The sequence below is a fragment of the Miniopterus natalensis genome, chromosome 1 (genome assembly GCF_054644295.1).
Source record: "Miniopterus natalensis isolate mMinNat1 chromosome 1, mMinNat1.hap1, whole genome shotgun sequence".
Classification (NCBI taxonomy): Eukaryota; Metazoa; Chordata; class Mammalia; order Chiroptera; family Miniopteridae; genus Miniopterus; species Miniopterus natalensis.
In genome coordinates, this window is record NC_142081.1 from 71,230,146 (window position 1) to 71,253,153 (window position 23,008).

Below are 23,008 nucleotides of genomic sequence, written 5' to 3' on the forward strand. Positions count from 1 at the left end.
AATTCTCCCTTTTTGGAGATCTGTATCCTTGCACCAGTCAACTCCTGGTATTCCACTAATGTTTTCCCTCCTTTGCCAAGTATTGCACCAACTAAGTTTTCTGGAACTGCTATTTCAACTACATCCTTTGATCCATCTGTGGATTTTTCTGTTCCTAGAATGGCACTGGCAGCTAGGGGAGAAGCAGCTCCAAAATATCCATTGGTTGCAGCAGTAGCAGCAGCCAGGCTACCTAATGCAAATGTCCCCGCCGTACCACCAGCTGTGCTGCCACTGGCTGAGGCTTCACTGGCATAGGTGGCCAACAAATTGGCTGCTGCTGCTGCTGGGTTGGCACTGGCAGCTGCTGCAGCCAAAGCCCCTGTTGCTGCTGCTTGGCTGAGACCTAGACCTAATGTGTTGAGATTATATCCATAGCTGGCTAATGTATTAAGTGCAGAGGTGATGGCCACCAGGTCGTTGCCTGTGAAGCCAGATAAAACTGCTGGAAAGGCTGCGACGCCAGCAAGGTTAGCATGTCCTAATAGCCCTGCGGCTGCTGCAGCAGTTGGTAACACTTCAGCAGTGTTTGCATAAGGAGATCCGGTTGGGTTGGAATTTGCCACTGGGCCTGTAACATTGGCATAACTGATATTGAGACAGCTGCCACTCTGTGGATCCTCTTGTATCTTCTGGATGATAAGTTCAACAGCTTTTCGGTTTTGTTCAGGTTCTCCACTCACAGTGACAACCCTCTCTTGCAAGTTGATCCCATCAGGTTTCTGGGAAAGCTGCACCCAAGCCCCTGACTGCTCCATTATAGCCTTCACAGTAGCACCTCCCTTCCCTATTATCAGACCTGCTGTGCTGTTGGGAACTATAATCTTTACCTGTAATTAAAAAAAATACGTATAAATAATACTTCTGTTTTGCGCACATACATTATATTACTTTGCTATCCTAGAAAAAGCAAAATGATAAATTGAAAATTAGTTGAAACATAATTCACAAAAGACAGAAATATCACAATTTCTGAAGTGACTTTCGTAATATTTTAATACAATTACATTGTAAAAGTAGAATTTTCAAATGAGAAAGGCAATTTTCAGTTTTAAATGATTAAACGAAAGTTGTCCTAGAGTCTGTGCATTTTGCAATACAAGTTCTAAGAAATCAGTATGTTTTTAAAAAAGGGAATAATAACTGTACATCAGTGGTAACATTTTTATATAGCTCCAAAATCAAAATGCTATTGACGAATCTTCACCTACTGTACTTTAAGAATATCTTTGCTCTAACACGTATTAAAACAGAGTGCAGGATTATAAAGTTAGTAAAGAAAAAGTAGTCAACTTCTACCTGAGCCCCTTCAAAACATTAATTTCATGTTCCTTATCACCTAGCAATTTTTGTGTTGTTTACTACCTTGTTTCACAACTATTATTTTTAGAGATGGAGATCAATAAAATAATTAGTATTTTAGCTTTTCAACTGAACTTATACACAACATATAACCTTATAAAATAACAAGTATTTCTAAATAATTAATTTAAAAATTCAGTCACTTTTAGGTAGGTTAAGGCTATTTGAGAATGATATTACCTACACATTCTATCTAAATCTGTAAAATGACTATTTTGATTAGGTAGGTAATTCTTTTTTTGGCAGTCATAGCTACATTTTAAAAATAGGGCTTAAAACCATATTACCAAAGGTTACTAAAAAATTACTACAGTCACATGTATACTTATAACGATGCAATGTACTCATATAAAGTGTAGGCATTTGAGGCCATTTGTGTTGAAACATCCAGCCACAAAAACCAGCATATGTTGATTTATTTAATCACAATCAAATGAAAAGTATAGCATGAGTATGGTATCCTCCTAGCCCCTAAAGTTAATAGATATTTACATTTAAAATTGTATTTTGGTAGCACAAAAATACATATGTCACTGTTTTATGACTCTCTGGGTAGATGAAAAACTGTGAGTGCGTGTCACTGACGAAGCACTGAAGGATTACTTTCCCTGTCCTAAACATTTACATGGGTAGGCTGAAATAATTTGTTAAAATTTGAGCAAGAATTTAGTTTATCTATCAAATATTAATTACCTAATTTTTAACAAGTATTGCCATGCTATCTTTTAAACAGATTTGGGTGAGAATATTTTAAAGAAATAGAGCTACACATATTTGGCATTTTGCTCTTGAGGATAGCAAATGGTGAAAGTATAAATTCAAATTCTAGACTGGGTCATCTCATAAATATATCCACATATATTATGCACATGTACACATGCATGTGTGCATGTGTGCACACACACACACTTTCCTTTCCACACATATAATAGAATCACAGAACTTTGTTTCATTCAGATTTTTCTATATAACCATTTCATTTTATTGAAAAGAAATCTAAATTTTCTAGAAACATTTCTTAGGCATGTCGAATACATCCCTCATATTCCCCCTGATTAAATGCATTCAGTTTCAAGCAGTAGACTGAGAGGTAAGTTTTTAACATGTTAATTTTGTTCATGGAATTTTTTTGGTAGAAAATTATTTGTCTGAAATGCTGAATTAAAGTATGTTAAAGTGTTATAATTAGAAACTTAAACCATGATTATATCTTAAACCAATTATAAAGGTGATTTAAAATCAACCTTATATTTTATCCTGTGCACACAAAATACTGAGAAAATTTACTTTTAAGGATTTAAATCCTGAATATCAAATATGATTACTTTTTATAAATATTTCTTTTTAAAATCAGAAGAGTTTTGCAATAAAATATTGCTGAAAACATTTATATGCTAACAAACTAGTGTTCTAAAATAAATTTTAGAAATAAAAATATGTTAAGCAACCAAAAGTTTCAAAAGAGCTATTCTTAAATTATTTTAAATTCTAGTATCACTGTTGTTTTGCTCAATGTAATGATTACCTGTGTGATTATACTCCAGGAAGAGAACAACAGCACATGAAATGTTAATTATGAAAACTATCCTATAGACTATCAATAAAAAGTAACTAAATACATAATTTTATAACATCCACTCTAAAATCACTGTTTCTATGAGATGTGGAACAATGGGATTAATTTCTACCATACTGCACACCATCTCATGCTATATTTACTGCACCCAAAGTTTTTTTTTATTTTTTAAACTCGAGGACTAATTCTATCCTTCCCAAAAGAACTTGCAAATGTGTGCCTAGTACTCACATATTTGCACATTGCCAACCTTTCTTTAATTTCTCCCTTTAATAATTTTTCTTTCTTTTCAATATTCAAAAATTCTGAAATAATGCATAGTTTAGAAACAGTGTGTGGACTCTTCATAAAAGTAAAAATCCGTATCTTTAGAAATTAAAGAATTATACCATATTATCTATCCTCATACTAAAGAAGTCTTTACGTAGTAAGCACTATTCCCTGGAATTTAGTTTATAACTATTTGAATAGATGAGACTGACGAATGTCAGAGGGATGGAGGAGGGCGGGTGGGTGGAGGGAGAGAGAGTAACCAAAGAATTTATATGCGTATATGCATAACCCAAGGACATGGACTGGGGAGAGGGTGGGACAGGGTGGAATGGGTCCCTGGGGAGAAAAAAGGACATCTGTAATATTTTAAACAAAAATAAACAAAAAAAGACAAATAAAAAAAAAGACAAAAAAGAAAATTAGCTATTTCAAAAATTAGTAATATGTGTCCTATAAAATAATAAGAGCGTAATAAAATCAACATAAATTTAAAAAAAGAATCTTATATAAAATATTGTCAGCCATAATTGCTGTTTTATCAGATACTGAAGTGGCCCCCAAGTTTTGCTGGTATAACTGGCATTTGTCTATGTATAGCTAAGGCATGTTATGATTTAAAAGAAGATATTAATGACTGCATATTAATATTTATAATATGTAGCATTTCTTGACTTTAGATAGTAATAATTCTGCATAAGATTACTTATCTTAGAAGTTAAATTAGTAATATAAGGAAATATAAAGTTATTAAATTCCAAATTCAATAAATGTAAGTAATTACTAGCCTAGCCAAGGAATATGTCACCCAGTTTTTATTTTTGACACAAGGCCATTAAAAACCTCTTGGATTTACACTATCTTTTTTCTTAATGGATTAAAAATATATTCATATCTATTTGCACACTTCACATTAACCTAATATGGACACAGACAGAAAACAGACTCTTTAATAAGAAGTTGGGACCAAAAAAAAGTAATTCCTTTGCATATTATCTCAGAGAGAGCAGTGCTCTATTTCCATTTTACGTGTTAAGTCAGAGCCAAGTAACAGCAGTGTGGAAGCCTGGAGATGGTGGGCAACTGAATACTGGGTGGGGTGAGGGGGTGGGGGAGAAAAGGAGCGTGAGGAATTATATAAAACAGCCTATTTGCTTACTTCTTACATACAGGAATGCAGCATTTACTAAAGGAAAAGTCTGCATTGACATGCCTGCATCCCCACTGAAATGGTATCAGATTTTAATCATATGCGCAGCTTCATTTTCTTTGGTGAAGTCTGTTAAGACACTGACACATAAATATGTGTATTCTTATTTCTAAAGAATTGAGAGAAAGAAAAAAACTGGATCTTAAACAGCACACAAATCATTTGGTGTAACATGTATCACTAAATCAGGTGCATTCTTGACAGTTACAAATCAGTTTTCCCTTCAGAACTGTGATCTATAGTCTTGTCATCCACCCAATCTTTCATGGAGCGCTTACCGAGCGGCCCAGGCCCGTGCTGGGAGCTGGAGATAAAGGATATAGATGACACTGCTCCTGCCTTTAAGGAACTTCTAGATTAGTTGTAGAAAACTGATGTATAAATGTATCAGTGCAGAAATGTCTTAAATGTACTGCTACAAAAGTACATAAAAGGTACAAAAGAGACACAAAGACTAATTTGAAGGAGAAGGGGTAAAGTATTCTTTGGGAGATGATGATTATCTAAATGTCTTTCATATTTTTGTGCTATCAGCATCCCATTCTTTACTACCAGATATTCCCATAAGCTTGGTCTGTTATCTCTGTGTTGTAAAGTTCCTGTTCAAATCTAACCCCGTTCTAGTACTGAAGATCTGCAACCACAAAAGAGCCTCTATGGGAATCTTATGAAACGTATTTAAAATAACAAAAATGTAGGTTTTAATAGTGATATGTTTCTGATCGAAAATAAACATTAAGACAAACGAATTTATTCCTCTGCCATATAAGAACTCCAACTCATTATGGTGTTATAAAGGTCTGAGAGTGTCTGTGAGGCATCAAGTGTCTTCTTCATCGTGGCAGGAACGTTATTGAACTATTTCATTAAGCCATACCTTAAAGTAAATGCAAAACTAGTTCCACTGTAATTTAAAATATCCCAATTAATAGTATGGACTATCTCATGTAGGCCTGCTACATATGTATGCCTTATATTCATAAAGCAATTCAATAATAGATGCCTGTTAGCTCATTCATTCCTTTATTCAGCTATGTACTGATTTGGGGCTGAGCAGGTGACATAGGATGGTCCAATAAGAGTTAGCCTGAGAATTTGATGAAACTGTTGGGATAGAGATACCTGTTTCTAATCTAGTAAAACACAGCTTGATATTACCAGTGACTATTTTCTCATCATATGGAAAGAGGAAGAATCAGACAGAAAATAGTTAACCTAGATAAAAGGGAACTCCAGAAATGGAGAGAAAGTTCTGATAGTATTTTGGCATCTGAATCCAACCATGTCTAAAGCCAGAACAGAATCAATAATTACTTTTATTTAAGCCACTTTGAGATGGAGTTCTGAAATTTGTAACCAATCAAATAGTATCCATGAGAATATTTTTATGTTCTTGTTATATCATGTACTATTTGCCTATCTAAAAATATTGACATTTTATTGTCGCTCTTGATGCTCTAAAAGTCAAGATGTCATAGTTCTGGTAAAGAGGCACAGGTGGATTACTTAATTTACTTTTAATCACAGTATGTCCTAATGACTTACTAGAAGTCTCTTTCATTTCCATAGAGTATTATCGCTTAGGCTACTGAGAGACCGTATAGTAGTGTCCAATGGAGATGCCTATGTCACTAGGCATCTATATTGAGTGGCTGACAAAAATTTAAAAATTGTATCTTTTCTTTTAATTATACATAAATAACTGCATTCTTGAAAAGTATTGATTTGATAAAATACAGGGCAGGGGAAAAGTAGATTTACAACTGTGAGTACACGAAACACAGTGTTTACTTTTGTATTATTATTTTTTTCCACATAGAGACCTGTAAACCTACTTTTCCCCACCCTGTATGTGCCACAGAGTTACATGAATGGAAGTATCCAGAAAGAATAAAAAATCAGCTCTTCTAACTCTCTACTGTCTAATTTTCTCGCTTTTGATAAGCAAATCAAAGGCAATAGTTTTCATAAGCATTTCTAGTATCTATCGTAAAACACCATGCTGCCTTTTCTCATATATCCTTACCCCCTACCTACTGCCAACACCAGGTTTTAAACCTGGGAGCTATCCGTGCCTTCTCCTGCTCCCTAAATCGCTACATCCTGTTATGCAGTGTTGATCTTTCCCCTGCTCCCTGAAATGTTTCTTTTTTAATATATATGTTTTTATTGATTTCAGAGAGGAAAGGAGAGGGAGAGAGAGATTGAAACATCAATGATGAGAGAGTCATTGATCGGCTGCCTCCTTCATGCCCCCTGCTGCAGATTAAGCCTGCAACCCGGGCATGTGCCCTGACAGGGAATCGAACTGGGGACCTCCTGGCTCATAGGTTGATGCTCAACCAGTGAGCCACACCAGCCAGGCTCCCTGAAATGTTTCTTGCCCAATCCTACTGTTTTGTCCTATCTAAAGTGTGATATAATAAAGAGTCTAGAATTGGCAGTTAGGAGATATGGGCTTTCACCCTGGCCCTGCTAGCTGACCTTTGCCAAATCACTTCAGTTTCATCATTTATAAAATCAGACGGCTTGATAAGATTGTGGTTGAGGAGTTTTCATTTTAGCATCATGAAAACCTCTACTCAGCAGCCTTCAGTGACAATCCCCCTCAGCCACCCACTGCGTTATCCAGACTCCCTATGTGGACATCCCACGTTCTCCGTGCCCTGTCCCCAACCTGTCCTCCCAGTTCCATCTTTTAGGACTAGTATTCTATGCTGACTCCAAACTTTGCCTGCTAGCCCCTGAACACAGTCCATATTAGTGTTTTTCTCTTTGTCTCTCTTTATTCATCGTTCCTAAGTTTCCACACTGCTCTCCCCTGAAAACTCATGCAGTTTTGACTTCTGAGATCCTGTGTGTTGTGAGAAAGTTCAAAAGCAACATACTCTGTAAGCTCAGTCCTGTTACCTAAAACCAGAAGGGCCAGAGTGTTTTTCTACATTTATTATCATGTTGCTTATCCTATGCTGGCTTATATGAGAGAACAGATATTTATTTCTTTTAAAATATTTTACCTTCCTGAAGGCCAGTATCATTTCATTCTGCATTTCCTATTTGCACCTGGTTGAAGTTAGCAATTGGATAATGGTTGGGAAAAAAAGCCAAAAAATAAAATATAGATTTGTATAACTATATAGTAAACTATTTGAAAGATTCCATCATGGCTGGATGTGTGTGTGTGTAAAATACAACTTCGGGTTCTTAAAACAAAAATATCTTTACTTTATCATCCCTAAAACCTAAAATTCGGTAAATTTACTTCAACCATACTGACATATACAAAAAGATAAATGTACAGAAACTTTAATCTTATAAAATTACTGAAATCAGCAACACTCACAGATTTATAATCATTTAAAAATCCAGTAACAGCTCTGGCTGGTGTGGCTCAGTGGTTAGAGTGTTAGCCCTCACACCCCGAAGGATCAAGGGTTCCATTCCTGGTCAAGGGCACATACCTGGGTTGCAGGTTCGATGCCCAGACTCAGTCGGGGTTCGTGCAGGAGGCAACCAACTGATGTGTCTCTCTCACATCAATGTTTCTGTCTCTCTCCTCCCCTCCCTCCCTCGCTCTCTAAAAATCAGTGGAAAAAATATCCTTGAGTGAGGATTAACAACAATAATAAAAATCCAATAACACTGTAATAATTAAATACATACTATATGCCTTTTTAAGTTTTCATTGATGTATGATGTTTTTAGTATGCTATTTTGTAGTTTCTGACATATTCAGCTGGTGGACAGGCTTCTTTTGCTATAAAAAATGTGGTCAGGTTGGTTCTAAAGTCTACAATGCAAATATATTAGTGTTTACTCGATTAAGGGATGAACTAGATCAATTAATAAGATGGCTTAAATGACAGTCTACTGAATTGTAATCACAATTCATAACTGGTGCAATTCCCTCCTATCCTTTGCCTTGCTTAAAACAATTGCATTTTTAATTCAAAATAATTCACTTTATAAGTTTTATAGAGGTTTTACTTCATTTTATATCTTCTTCCAAAGGGCCACACTTATTTTCCCCTCTGGCTGCAAGGTTTGACGGAGAATGACAGACAGTATGTCTTTTTTTGTGTCTTGAAAGAAGACAGTGAATGATAATCCTGAAGAAATTTCTAAAGGCAAATACAATCTAACTTAACTATCTTTTTATGTAATACACATTTTCAGTTGGCCCCTTAAAGCATTATTCAAAGTTTCTTTCTTTTGATGACTGCTGCATATTTTAAAGATATATCACATTACGTTCCAGAGGATTCAAACAGAAGTAAAAAAAATAAAAATAAATCTATTCTTTACAGGTAAGAAGAAGGAAGAGAAGAAAAGGGCTTCAAACTATTCCTGCTATGTTAAGATTATAAGCACTCCAGGCATAAACATATCAAATAAGAAGACCAGTGGAACTCAAGTGATTATCAAGAAACTATGAGAACTGTAAATAATCAACTTTATAGGGCAGTCTCTTATTTACAAATGAAAATAACTTGGGATATTGTCTTCTAAATGTTAACTAAACCAGATTTTATTAAAATGAGGTTAAAATTTCCAGAAGTGTCATTTGTCATCATCTATGCATCAAATTATCAAAAACTTTATTATTATTATTATTTTAAGCCCTCTCTTCTTAGCTCTTTCAGGACTTATATATATAGAAATGTACAGAGTTCTTAATTCTGATTAGTAAAAAACAGTATTTGAAACATTTGGAATTTTTACATGAAAATTTATGTTCTCAATTTAATATTTTAAAGGTCATAAAAATCAATGTAAAAAGTAAAAAATTGCTATGAATGTGAAAGTAGGAGCTGTGTTCATTGTAGTAAATGAAAAAAATGGGTAAAATACAAGGACAGAGGAATCAAGAGTTGTATTTTGGATATTTTAAGTTTGAGTTTTTCAGACATCCAAGTGATGTCAATTAAGTGACTGGCTATGGGTTTGAAGATCAGAGAAAATTTGAGAGTTAACACAGAGATAGTATTTAGAGACATAGGTATGGATACAATAATCTAGAGGAAGGTAAAAGTGAACAAACAATTCATTAAATAATGAACAGTAAATAACTGTATAGGAGACAAGAAAATGTTTAACTTCTAAAATGATCAAAGATATTCAAAGTATAACAGAAAAATCACACACAAAAAAAAGCGAACCAAATACAGATGAGGGAATGGCTTACCTATCAATGTCTTTCTTTTAAATAACATGTGTGGCAGTATAACTGCCTTTTAAAAATGACACTGTAGTATACATTAAGTTAAAAAATGAGCATAATCTTTAACTTAGTTTTTCTCCTATAAATCATCTGGGAAATAATCCAAACATCGAAAATGTGAAATACACAGAACAGTGTATACTCTATGAACATTAATGTTATTATAAAATTATTAAATTATAATATTTAAAATTATTAAATAGAAATTCTAAAATTCATGGAATGTAAAAGATAATGCAAAAGTTAAATATGTACATAGATCTTGGATTAAACAGTGTAAAATTATATGTAGATAAAACTAAAATAAAGAGAATAAGAGAGATTGAATTTCAGATAAGCATTTTTGTAATCATATAAACTCTTAATTTTTTTTTTTATCCTCAGACAACAATACTTTTCCACTGCTTTTCAGAGAGAGTGGAAGGGAGGGGGAGAGAGAGAAACATCGATGTGAGAGAAACACATTGATTGGCTGCCTCCTGCACGTGCCCTGACCAGGGCCAGGGATGATTCCTGCAACCAAGGTACGTGCCCTTGGCTGGATTCAAACCCCAGACCCTTCAGTCTGAGGGCCGATGCTCTAACCACTGAGCCAAACTGGCTAGGGCTTTAATTTTTTAAAAGCAGTGTGACAAAAGGAAATAGAAAAATTATTCCCAAATTAGGCTGCTGAATAAATTAATCCTGCAAAAGCAGAATAAACAATTTGTTTAAAATAAATTTAGTATATTTCTGGTATTCACTGTAAAATTATTTATTGAGTATCTACTGTGTCCAAGGTACTGTTCCAGATGTTGAGGATACAGAGCTAAATAAAAAGGATTACGATCTCACTCTCATGAAGCTCATAATCAGGTAGCATTATAAACACTACTGCAAATTTAAATGTATATAAAAATAAGTGGATAAATGACAAAAAAGCAGATTTAAAAAACACTTAAATTTTGAAATAAAAAATTAAAATCATAGTTTTAAGTATCATGTAATTAAGCTAAATGCCTGTTTAGGAAAATCACAAAGATAATCTAGGAATATAAAGCTTGTTTGTTCATAGATTGATTTAATACACTATGATGTAACCAAACTAATTAAATATTATTATAAGTAAATGACTCAACTATGTTTGAAAATCTCTCTCTATTTAAATGTATGTAACTAGATAATTAATTATTAAGAACACTTTCAGAATGTGGGTGTTTTATTTTATTTTTTATAAAATTTTTATTTAGCTATTTTTATCACTAAAATAAATTATTATTATTCATTAATTGAAAAGACTGATATCTTCTATATTTTTAACAGGATGTATGATATTACTGAAATCAAATTATAGTTGCTTGTAGGTGTTTTATATTTACTAATCATCTAATTCAACATTTCTTATATCTTCACCAACAGTTTATCTGAAGGCAATACTTATTTTTTTAAAGTAATAGATGTCTGAATTTCAGTGTCTTACTAGTAAAGGGAGTTTGATAATTATTGCCTCAAATGACTGTCATTAAGAAAATTAAAATGTCATGCATTATTCTTATTTTATTAATACTCTGAGTAAGAAAACAAATATTTACTACTATATAAAAGGCTACAGGAGAATGTTTGCAATTTAACAAAATGTGTTATTAGTCACAAAACTAAGTTCTCTTCCTATGTATAGATTAAATTAATTCACTTCTAATATTTAATGAAACACAAATGAAAATATATTGATTTTATAATTTCTATTGTTTGGCTAATATCAATTTGAAGTTAGTTAATGAAATAAAACAATTCCTTTTTCAAAAATATTTTTAAAGAGTAACAGAAAAACTGTATCATCTAATTGATGGAAAAAACAACAGCTAAGCCAAAAACCAATAGAATGAATTGTAAAGTATTAGGTTCAGAAGAAAAGATAAAAATTATCAATTTATTATCTCCTGAAATATCCCTAAATCAAAAATCAAAAATTAGAAAAACAAATAACAAGAACCAATTTTTATTCTATAGTGAGCAGGAATCAAACTCCCTAATGCGGTGAAACTACTCTTATCTGAGCGAATATGCAAAGACATTCCTATTTCTAAGCATCCTTAAAAGAAAAGAAAATCTTGAAAATAAACTTGGTAACTACCCAGTTTTCCTGTTTTAGGAATTTTTCATTTCATATGGCTTCGTTTGAAAGGTAAAACGCATTTAAATGAACTGTACACACACACAGAGCTCGAAGGCCAGTGCAGGTTCCGAAACGCGCTAAGGGCTTTGGTTAGCTAGCGGCTGCCCGATGCCTGTCCTGAGAATATGCGGGGGCTGCAGGGAGAGCCCGATGAAGCAAACCAACCACCTCACCACCAGGTAGTCCAAAAGGAGTACTGCAAATCCGCCTAACAGCCAGTACTAAACAAAGCAATCCATGCTTTGTCAGCAATGTCTGAGCCATGCTTGGTTTATAAAATAAGAAACATGACAGAGTGACTATTTCATTAACTCTTTTCCCCTGGAGTGTACCATTTTCTTCAATTTGAAAACGTGAAAAGACCTAGGCTTTTCATAAACATAAATGTATCTTCATATAAAATCATACCTTTAGAAGGACTTTTGAAGGTCACATAACATGGCATTTACCAAATGGTGTGTGTTACAATTTTAACCTGAAAATATTAAAGGTATGCTGCTTTCAGCAGTAATTCTTAACTTGCCTCCAGGGAGATCCTCTGAGTCCCATCACTGGGTGTGAAGGTCATACCATCTACACAGCATAGCACACTAACAAACTTAGAAGTTAGCAATGGAATGAATATGGCTAGTAAGCACTCATTTAACCATTTTCCATAATTTTTGGCAAGATTATTGCTAAATAATCTTTAAAAATAGTAATGTAATCTGTACACAGATCTCCAAGGTAAGAGAACCTCTAATTGTATCTGGCAATAGTCAAAATACTAACAATGTTCTGAAAAGATAATCATCTTTTGTATCATATCCCTTCACAGATGTAGATTGTATTAATTAGTAAACCTTTACTGTTCTCAATGATAAAACACCTACCCTTCAACTTCTGTACAAATCAGATATTTTTTATTTAAGTGTTTTTCAAGTAACATCCAAAAGTTGTTATTTCATGAAAAAAGCCTTGAATTAAAGTCTGAGAAAAGAGTCAGTGTTATACAATTATCATCATTTTTAATAAACTAGCGTGGCTCAGCAACTGAGCGTCGGCCTATGATCCAGGGGATAGCGGTTCCAATTCCTGGTCAGGGCACATGCCCTGAATGTAGGCTCGATCCCCAGTTGGGGGTGTGCAGGAGGCAGCCGATCAATGACTTTTTCATCACTGATGTTTCTATCTCTCTCTCTCCCTCTCTCTTCCTCTCTCTGAAGTCAATAAAGATATATTAAAAAAAAAAACACATTAAAAAAAACACACAAAAAAAACTAACCTGCATTTTTCAAACTGAACAGTGCTTCCCAAACATCTTAAGAGGCTTCAGGAAATATTTCTCTAATTCTTCAACTACACGTGCCTAATCTCATCCTAGAACTATTAAATAAGAATCTCCATTGGTAATTTTGATGTAAAGCTAGGACTGAGAACTTCTGATATATTAAATGAAGAAAAAATATTATAAGTATTACACAACCATTTAATTTGGCATAACTTTACAGTGTGAAACACCTGCTATTTTCTTTGCCAGTTACTAGGTGCCTCCTCGAGGCCTGAAGCTTCTCTTCTGGGCCTTCACCAGACTCCCTAACAAACCAACCCACTACTAGGGAATACAAGAGGTAAGTAGCTCAAACAGGTATATGTCAAAGGCAGTCCACTCTTTCCCAATGGTTTGGGAAAGTCCCACTTTATATGCCTTAAAACACTGCATATACTACAACTGAAGTCATTACCTTTTCCAACCTGTTCTAGTTTCTTAGACAACATTTTTTAAAAAGTAGATATTGAGGCCCGGCCAGTGTGGCCCAGTTGGTTGGAGTGTCATCCCGTACACCGAAAGGCCAGGGTTCAATCCCTGGTCGGGATACGTATACAGGGAGCAATCAATCCATGTTTCTCTCTCATGTCACTATTTCTCTCCCTCTCCCTCTCCCTCTCCCTCTCCCTCTCCCCCTACCTCTCTCTCCATCCCTCCCTTCCTCCTTTCCTCTCTTTCCTCCTCTGTCTTCCCTTCTCTCTAATAATCAATGAACATGTCCTCAGGCGAGGATTAAAAAAAAAGTAGGAAAATAAAAAGTAGATATTGAATGTAAACTCTAATTGAAAAATAAAATTTAAAAGTAGAGATATGAAAAAGTTAATAATGTTCCTATTCTTTGTCATCACCCTGATGACACATGAACACAAGATACTACTCAGCCATAAGAAGAGATGAGATACTGCCATTTGAGAAAACATGGGTGGACTTTGAGAATATCATGCTAAGCGAAATAAGTCAGACAGAGAAAGCCAAGAACCATATGATTTCACTCATATGTGGGATATAAAACTGAAACTCAGAGACACAGGCAACAGTGTGGAGGTTACCAGAGGGAAGGGCGTGGAGAGAAGGTCGAGGGTAAAGGGGGCCAAATATATGGCGACAGAAGATGATCTGACTTTAGATGGTGGCTACACAGAGCAATATACAGATCATGTACCATAGTAATGTACACTTGAAACCTGTATGACCCTATTAACCAATGTTACCCCAATACATTTAATTAATAATAAAAAATACATTGAAAAAAATAGGGCCATATGCTAGCAACTTAATTTTCTGTAGTTAATATATTATGAATACTATTCTAAGACTAATTTATGTGGCTCTATCTCATTATGTTTAATAGCTTCTCCACATAATATTCTGCATACCATAATTTATTCAGCCATGTTCCTGTTAGAGGTCAGTTTGTTTTCCAACTTTTGACCCTCTAAATAACTATGCGATATATAATCTTTGTCTCTATATTCTTATGTATTGGTGCATTGTTTTACTGGATAATTCTCAAAAGCTACAATGTTACAGCATTTCTTACATCAACATTGTATGAGAATGATTATGTCCTATCTTTTTGCCATCAGTTTTAACTTGTAAACACCCAAAGATTAATTTTTGCATTCATAAGATATATGTATTATATACACACATAAGATTTTATCTATCTGGTAAAAAAAGTACAATCTAGTGATGATGATTCATATAATCTTTACCTATTTTCTCCATTTTTTTATACCAATCTAGAAGTTCTCTGTATAGCTGAGTAACCAATTCATTGCCATATCTACTCAACATATTTTTTTCAAGGATATTATCATGTTCTGCTTATTAATGATGTATTCTGATACACCAAAATATATGAAGTATTTACATATTCAAATATTTTAACCTATTCATAGTCTGGATTTCCTTCTTCCTTAAAAAGTCATCCTCAAGTTGATTTCACACACTATAACTTCATCAGTCTTACAGTTTCAATCTTGAATACACTGAGATTTATTTTTATATACTGTATAGAGTGGAGGTATAAATTTATTTTCTTTCAGATGGATAGTCAAGTATACCAGCACCATTTATTAAATAAAACATCTTTTTCTAAAATGAATTTAAATGATGCTGAAATACTACTCTGCATCAAGCAGTGTTCTAAATGCTTCTCATGTGCTGATTCATTGAAGAACCATGACAACCCTATGAGGTAGGCACCGTTATTATTCACATTTTACAATGAGAAAACACACATGGCAAAGTTAAGGATGTTTCCTCAAATCAGAAAACTAGGAAGCGACAAGACTGGATTTAAAGCTCGGAATTACGGTTTGAGAGCACCGCTGTCTTAAGCCCCGAGTTACGCTACCTTTCTTAATGCATAAGATACAGTTAAGTTCCCATATGTACTCAGATCTATTTCTGAAATCTCTATTATGTTTCACTGACAACTACATCTGTTTGTGTTAATATCACATGCTTTTATTATAGCAAATTTTAATACTGAGTGAAGTACATCATCCCACACAAATATTTTCTTGATAATTATTTTATGGATCACGTTACGGTAATTCTTAGCCACTTACATTTTTGTTTAATATCATTTTGTCTTGTTTCTCTCTCCCAGAAAACCAGAAAAAATTGGGAAGAAAAATGAAAGTGCAATAAATTATATTTTAATTGAAAGGGACTGATATTTCTATGATATTAAATCTTCCTTTCCAAAGTCATTGTAAGTCTATTTATTAGGGAATGTTTTATGTCCTTATATGAAAATTGTACATTCTCTTAATATGGATTCTATGGGTTCTTTTGGTTCATTTTATTCTTGGGAATTTGGGGAGATTTTGATATGTATACGATATATACTAAGTTAAGCCATAAGAAATTTCACCCAAGTATCAGCAATTTTATAAGGTTCATTCTAACAGTAAGCAAAATACATAAAATCTAATGTATATTATAAAGTCAGTAAGTTCATTTAAAAAGAGCATTTGGATTTCACTATTTTTCCAGGACTTTCTAAAATAGACTTCTAAAGAAAACTATCCTGACATCACATTCACACAAGCGCATATAACACACACATACACTGAAGAAAATGAAATTTAATTTTAATATTCTGTTGGATAATTATTACAATATGAGTCTGACTGTTTTTCAAATTGTGCTCTGAGTACTACAAGGAGTAAAATAAAAATGTAACAAAGAAGGCTATGTTCCATTAACTTAACCTACTTATTCCTTCAAAAGTATTTTTCTACTTGGCTTATATTTTTAGAGAAGTTCTGTGAAAAATTTCATCTGTAGAAGGGATTTTCAAAAATAAAAAAAATAAATTTTAAAGCATATAGACTGTAAACCTATCCTTCCAACTACTACTAGTCATTTAAGAAAGATTTATTGAGAATCTATTATGTTGCAGGTTATTGCTCTGATACATCAGAGAATAAAACAAAGATCCCTGTTCTCATGCACCTTCTTTTCTAGGGAAGCAAAACAGACAATATATAATAAAAATGAAAATAAGCAAAGTATATAGTATACTGTGAGGCAATGGAAAAAAATAGCAAGGCAAAGGGAATCAGGAGTACAGAGGTAAGGTGAGGCCAGACTGCAACGCTAAATAGGGTGGTGAGGTAGACCTTAGGGAGAAGGTGAATTCTGAACAAAGACTTGAAGGCTAAGAAGATGTTAGCCAAGTAGATCTCTGAAATAAGAAAATTTCATGTAGAGAGAAAAGCAAGAGGAAAATACTGAGGCAAGAGCATACCTAATGTGTCTGCAAGGAAAAGCAAGCAGGTCAATTTGACTGGGACAGAGTGAGGCGTAAGTGGTAGGAAATGAAGTGAAAGAGGTAATGTGGCAAGGGCCAGATCTTGTAAATTAATGGATGTCATTTTGGGGATATAGGTTTTACTGAGTGAAATGAAAAACTTTTGAAGGTATAGGCAAAGAAATTTTTTAAATGACATATTTTAAAAGGAATACTCAGTCTGCTCAGTGGAGAACAGACTTTGGAAAGAAAGGGTAGAAAGGCCAGAAAACCTATATGGAGGCTTTTGCAATAATTCAGGCTTGGACGAGGGAAGCAGTACATGTAATAAGACATGGTCTATATTTATATGTACATACTAGATTTGAGGTGCTAAAGAAAAAGATGGATGATATGGATTCGGGATTTTTGATCTGAACAAGTGGATGTATGTAGCTGCCTTTAACAGAGGTGGTAAAAGCTATCAGTGTAGTAGTTTTGGAGTAGTTTGAATTTGGACTTGTTGAATTTAAGATGTCTGTTTAGATATGCAAGTGGAAATGCTCAGAGGCAAATTGGATATAATCTGTCGTTTCATTGTGAGATCTAGATTAGAGATAAATATGAACCCAATTTATGAGGGGCCTGAATATTATACAATTTTAGTGGAAATCTTTGGAAAACACATTCAAAATTATGAACATAAAATTAGGTGCAGGCCTTGTAATATGTCAGTGCAGGTGAGAAATCCTAAGGCTTAAGCTCTGTTAGTTCATAGCAAACATGCCTCTCACTGGAGACATTCATTTTGCAGATGTCAGCCCATAAGAGCTAAGGTATTAGATGAAAAGTATAAATGCAGAAGGAGTCTCAAGTATTAGAGCCTGGAGCACTCCAACGTTAAGTGGGATGAGGGCAGGAACTAGCAAAGGATTCTGAGATGACGCACATGGCATGACGCACGAGAACCAAGAGTGTGTAGCAGCCTGGAAGTCAAGTAAAGAAAGTATGCTAAGGAAGTCAAAGTGATAAACTATGACGAATATTGTTGATTGGCCAATTAACATGTGGATTGGGAATAAACAACTGGAATTAGCAATGTGGTCATCACTGATGTCCCTGGATTTAGGAAAGAATGGGAAGACAGAAATGGTAAAACAGAGTAAATACTTTTGTGAGTTTTTCGACAAAGGAGTACAAGAATTACAGCCTTAGCCGGTGGGGGAAATGGGATTAAAAGTTTTGTTTTGTCTTTTAAGACAAGAGAAAAAAACAGATATATGTATGCTAATGAATATTAACCCACTGAGATAAAAAGCTTGACAGATAAAGACCAGAGAAGGTAGAATTGCTGAAGGATATCTTTGAGTAAGAGAAATAGGACAAGGTTTATTGTACAACAAAAATTACTGGTTTTCGATAGGAGCAGGGAAAGTTTACCAATGGTAACAGATGAGAAGGTGGACTACCTGGGTATAAATGCTGGCTGATTAAACGTATGTGTTGGTGTGAGTTTGTGAAAGTTTCTATTTTTTGATTGCTTCATGTTTTCTCCGTGAAGTAGGAATAATCATCAGCTGGGAGAGAGGAGGAAGCAAGAAATAATGGGGAGTTGTGGTAGGGACAATTCTTAGATGGCCCCTTGGTGGTACGATATCCTCCATTTGGGCACAGGTGTAAACTGACTTGATTCTAATCAACGGAATATGGCAAAGGGATAGAATGTCACTACTGTGGTTATGGTTATGGTAAAGGACATGAGAAATTACGCCCGTGATTAGGTTCAATATATGACTCCATCTTACTAGCACACACTGAAAAGAGTCTCCGCTAGCTCTGCAACAGCAACCAGCCAAGGTGTGAAGAGCCTGTAGAGAGAGGGTCACATGGCAGGGAGCTTGGGCAGCCTCTAGAATCTGAGAGTTGCCTCTTAACAGCCAGTAAGAAGTTGGGCCCTCAGTCGTACAGCCACAAGGAACTGAATGCTGCCATCAGCCTGGATGAATTTAAGAGGATTGACTCTAGTCAAGCTTCTAGTTGAGAATATACCCCAGCCAATAATTTGATAGCAGTCTTGTAAGACCATGAGCAGTGGACACAGCTAAGTGGTCCCCAGACTCTTTACCCATGGAAACTATGAGATAATAAAGAGGTGCTGTTTAAGCCACTATATTTGTGGTAATTTGTTACACAGCAACAGAAAATTAATACAAAGATCGAAAGGAGAACTTATGAAATAGAGAGTAAAATAGGGAATGGGCTTATGATTATCTGACAGCATTAAGGGCCCATTTGAGATCTGTGGTCATGAATTTAAAGTGAGACCAGTAAAAAAAATAAAGTGAGACCAGTGATTTTATTTGTGTTTTTCTGTTACTATAACAAGGGTACTATATATGAGTTTCCTATATTTCATTTGTTTTTATATATTTTGATATATAATTAAAAATTTATCAGTACATAAATAAATGTCATAAAGCACATATTTCTAAAATCACTTTTTTTTAATCTTTTCCTGAAATTTGAGAAGAATCCCAGGAATGTTAACAACCAAGAACTGAAAATTATGTCTGAAATTTAGTTTTTAGCATCATTGATTAATTAAAAAAACCATTTTGTTGAATCTTGAAGTGACTGAAAAATTTAGTATCAACTACTAAGAACTAATTAAACTAACCCACTTTTTTGTAAGTGTAAACACAGTTGAAATAACATAATTCTACTTATCTTTATACTTGCCTTACATTTAAAATTCCATCTGTAAAAAATGTTAAACTTGCATCTTGCTGTAAGCAACACATCAAAAAAAGTACAAGTTGTAAAACTATTAGTTTACTAAGTTTTCTTTCTCAAAAAGAAATAATAGTATTGATTTATTAATTGGACAAGTAACTACTCTCACTAGAGAGAAAAAATTGTAGTTTAAGCTATCTTAAAAAGCACAGAGACTCTGATTACAGAAATATTTTAGAGTTGGAAAAAAGCAATACTACTGTCTTAGAATTTTTCTTTAAAGGTAAAACTCAGTTTTAATATTCTGTATGATACATCATTTAGCATCTAAAGGGCAATTTTTTTCATTATTACTTGAAAGATATTTCAAAATATATATATATAACTTACCCTAATGTGGTGAATATTACATTCTAGAAATTGTAATGTTCTTAGTTAATGAATTTATTTTTTATTTTGACACTATAAGGTGCTATTATAATTTGAATTTCAAAAAAGGAAAATTGGCCCGGCCGGGCGTGGCTCAGCGGTTGAGCATCGACCTAGGATCCAGGAGATCAGGGTTCGATTCCCAGTCAGGGCACATGCCTGGGTTGTGGGCTGCAGCTAATCAATGACTTTCTCATCATTGATGTTTCTACCTTTCTCTCTGTCTCCCTCTCCTTTCCTCTCTCTGAAATCAATAAAGATATATTTAAAAAAAAAAGGAAAATTGAACTCAATTTACTCGGCAAGCAAGCGGCAGAACAAGGATGTGCCCACAGGCAATTTGGCTCCAGTCTTGACTTTTAGCATCCATTCTACAAGGCTTCCCATATGATAGTCCTTCAATTTTCAGAGGCAAATTATTATAAAGCCACAACATTGTAGTTATAGTCTGTCAGTTTGAACTGTGGAAACTTGAGGATAGAAAATTCAGTATGTATTGAAACATGCAGCTATTTTTAAAAGAATAGAAAAGATTTTTAAATGTTGACACTACAGGTAAAACTAACTCTTCAATGTATTTTCTGCTCTTTTTATTTTGGGTTTTTTAAAATATTAATAGTCCCTAATTTCTTTTTATCACATTAGTTTATAACACAGACAAACTATTCTGGAAATAGAACTCAATCATAATTCATTTAGTTACTAAAATAACTAGCAAAAATGAAAATAACATAAACAGTCTGGATGTAATTTATACTGGTTTATAAAAATTCACATAAAAAAGTTTATAGCTACTTTTAACAGCAGAGGGTATCATATTAGCTAGAATACATTAAACAATAATTTTTAATTTAAAATGGCATGCTCTGAGTTTGTACCATTTCTTCCATTTATAAAACTGGAGACATGTCTGCTAAATTGCCGGGTAAGAATAAAGCAAACTTAAACCAGCAATAAAAGTTATTTTCTTATAGGTTTAAAAGTCTATTTTAATTATGGAGGCAAAGTTTAGTATTATCATATTAGAACCCATTTTTCTATCCTGGTTACTCTTATAGATCTAAGTCTATATAGTAAACTGACACTAATTTAATTAGGATTATACACAAGAAACAACTGTGATCTAGGAACAACAAAAACCACATTACATTCTATCTTACAACACAAATAGAATCTATTGGGAAATACTGTAGGGAATAAAACTACTAACAACATCAAGATGGATGATAACTGTAATTTCTTCAATGACTTTAAGGATTTTGGTTTGTTCTATATTTTGCCACATGTTTTCCAGCAGATACTATGATTGTTTGTACAAGAACAGAAGAAAGTCACGTAAAAATAAATATAACTGAGTATAGTAGACAGAGTTGAAAACCACAAATGACTTATTATTTCAAATTAGAAAAATATTAGGTTTTGGAAGAGGTGGATGTAGTAACATATCTAGAGGGTGAAAATATGTTAGTAAACTTCAACATATAGCCTTCAACATTAGCCTTTTAAAGAAATCATTTTATAAAAATTCACCTGTTCATATAAAATAAATGAAGAATATACAATCTAACTTCATAGACAACCTTTTTCTTTCTAGATCCAGAATTTTTTACTTTTTACGGTAAGAAAAAGCATTAGTTTTTTGTTAGTTTTTTTCATTGCAGTTGTACTCATCTGTCTTGTTTTTGTTTAGAAAGAAAGGTGAAGTACAAGAGAAACATCAAAAACACAGTCAGTTGTTTCCCAATAGTTTTCTGTATCATATAGCTCACATAATAGATAAGGTATATAAAGCGTGTGTGTGTGTGTGTATATATATATATATATATATATACACACATACATATATATATAAACTTTTTAACTTCATACATCAATAATACAAGCTATGTTCTCACTTTATATATAGTATCATTTCCTTTGAAGAGAAGTGCTGTGTTTCATCACTAGAGATGGATACTTTTTAAACCAATTTATTGGGGCTAAAATGTGAGCATTATAAAGTATTTTTGTCTGAGGGAATGCTATTGTAGACAATAAAAGCCAAGCTCCTAACATCCTGTTAGTTTTGCTTCCAGTTATTATTTTAAAAATTTTCCTGAGGTAGCAAAAGTATTAGAATCAATAATGAACAAAATAATTCTGATAGCTTTATATTAGATGATATGCAAAAGCCACACTTAATATATTCAGCAAATATAGTTCAAAGTTAATGATTTATTAGTCAATTCTGTAAAAAATATATTTAAAAGATAAGCTTTTATTTAATATTTAAATAATCCCATAAGGCCAGTATTAGTAAAAAAGTAGAAATATTAAAGAACATAACATATTTCACCTAAATGAAGCTCAACTCAGACAAAATGAAAATGTGTTTAATCATTTTAATAAATATATTTTTCAACAATTATAAAGTTATAGTACAGTATGACTGAATTACATAAATATTTTAGATGATTTACTTAAATGTGCCAAAATTAACCACATTTTTAAAGAATGACCTACAAATATTCAGTGCCAAAACAATTATTAAATCAAACTAATAAGATATATTTATAGTTGCAGTTTGCCACTCCACCAAAGAAAATGCTAGTATTAAATTATAAGACAGTAACATTTCCTGAGTTGTTAATTAGCATCCAAATGATCACAAATAGCAATTTTCAGTTACTTTTAGATTGCTACAAATGCTTTTCATCCAAAATTTAAAATTGTTTACATAGTAAGGAATGTCTGAAATAAAAAGCAAATGAAAATGCATTCACTTTTAAAGATATACCTTTGCTCAATAAGTCATATTTAAACATTTTTTTTTTTACATATATGATATTCTTAAGTTATATACCAAGAATCCTAGGAAGAAACAATAAGGGAGATCATAAACACCAACTCAATAAATAACCCTCAGAACTCCATAAAGTCATCATAATTTTAAGGGGAAAACCCAAAATTCTAGTAGTCT

At 33.4% G+C, this 23,008-nt stretch overlaps 1 protein-coding gene across 3 annotated transcripts in view; it reads right to left on the reverse strand.

Annotated features, from left to right (window-relative positions):
• Positions 1 to 23,008, reverse strand: part of NOVA1 (NOVA alternative splicing regulator 1) — a 145,423-nt gene that overhangs the window by 2,208 nt on the left and 120,207 nt on the right. For all 3 annotated transcript variants that reach the window (XM_087823229.1, XM_016209520.2, XM_016209516.2), the window contains one exon: positions 1 to 869. This exon is cut by the window's left edge and continues 2,208 nt beyond it. In XM_087823229.1, the coding sequence (XP_087679355.1) occupies positions 1 to 869 (869 nt within the window). The remainder of the gene's footprint in view (positions 870 to 23,008) is intronic.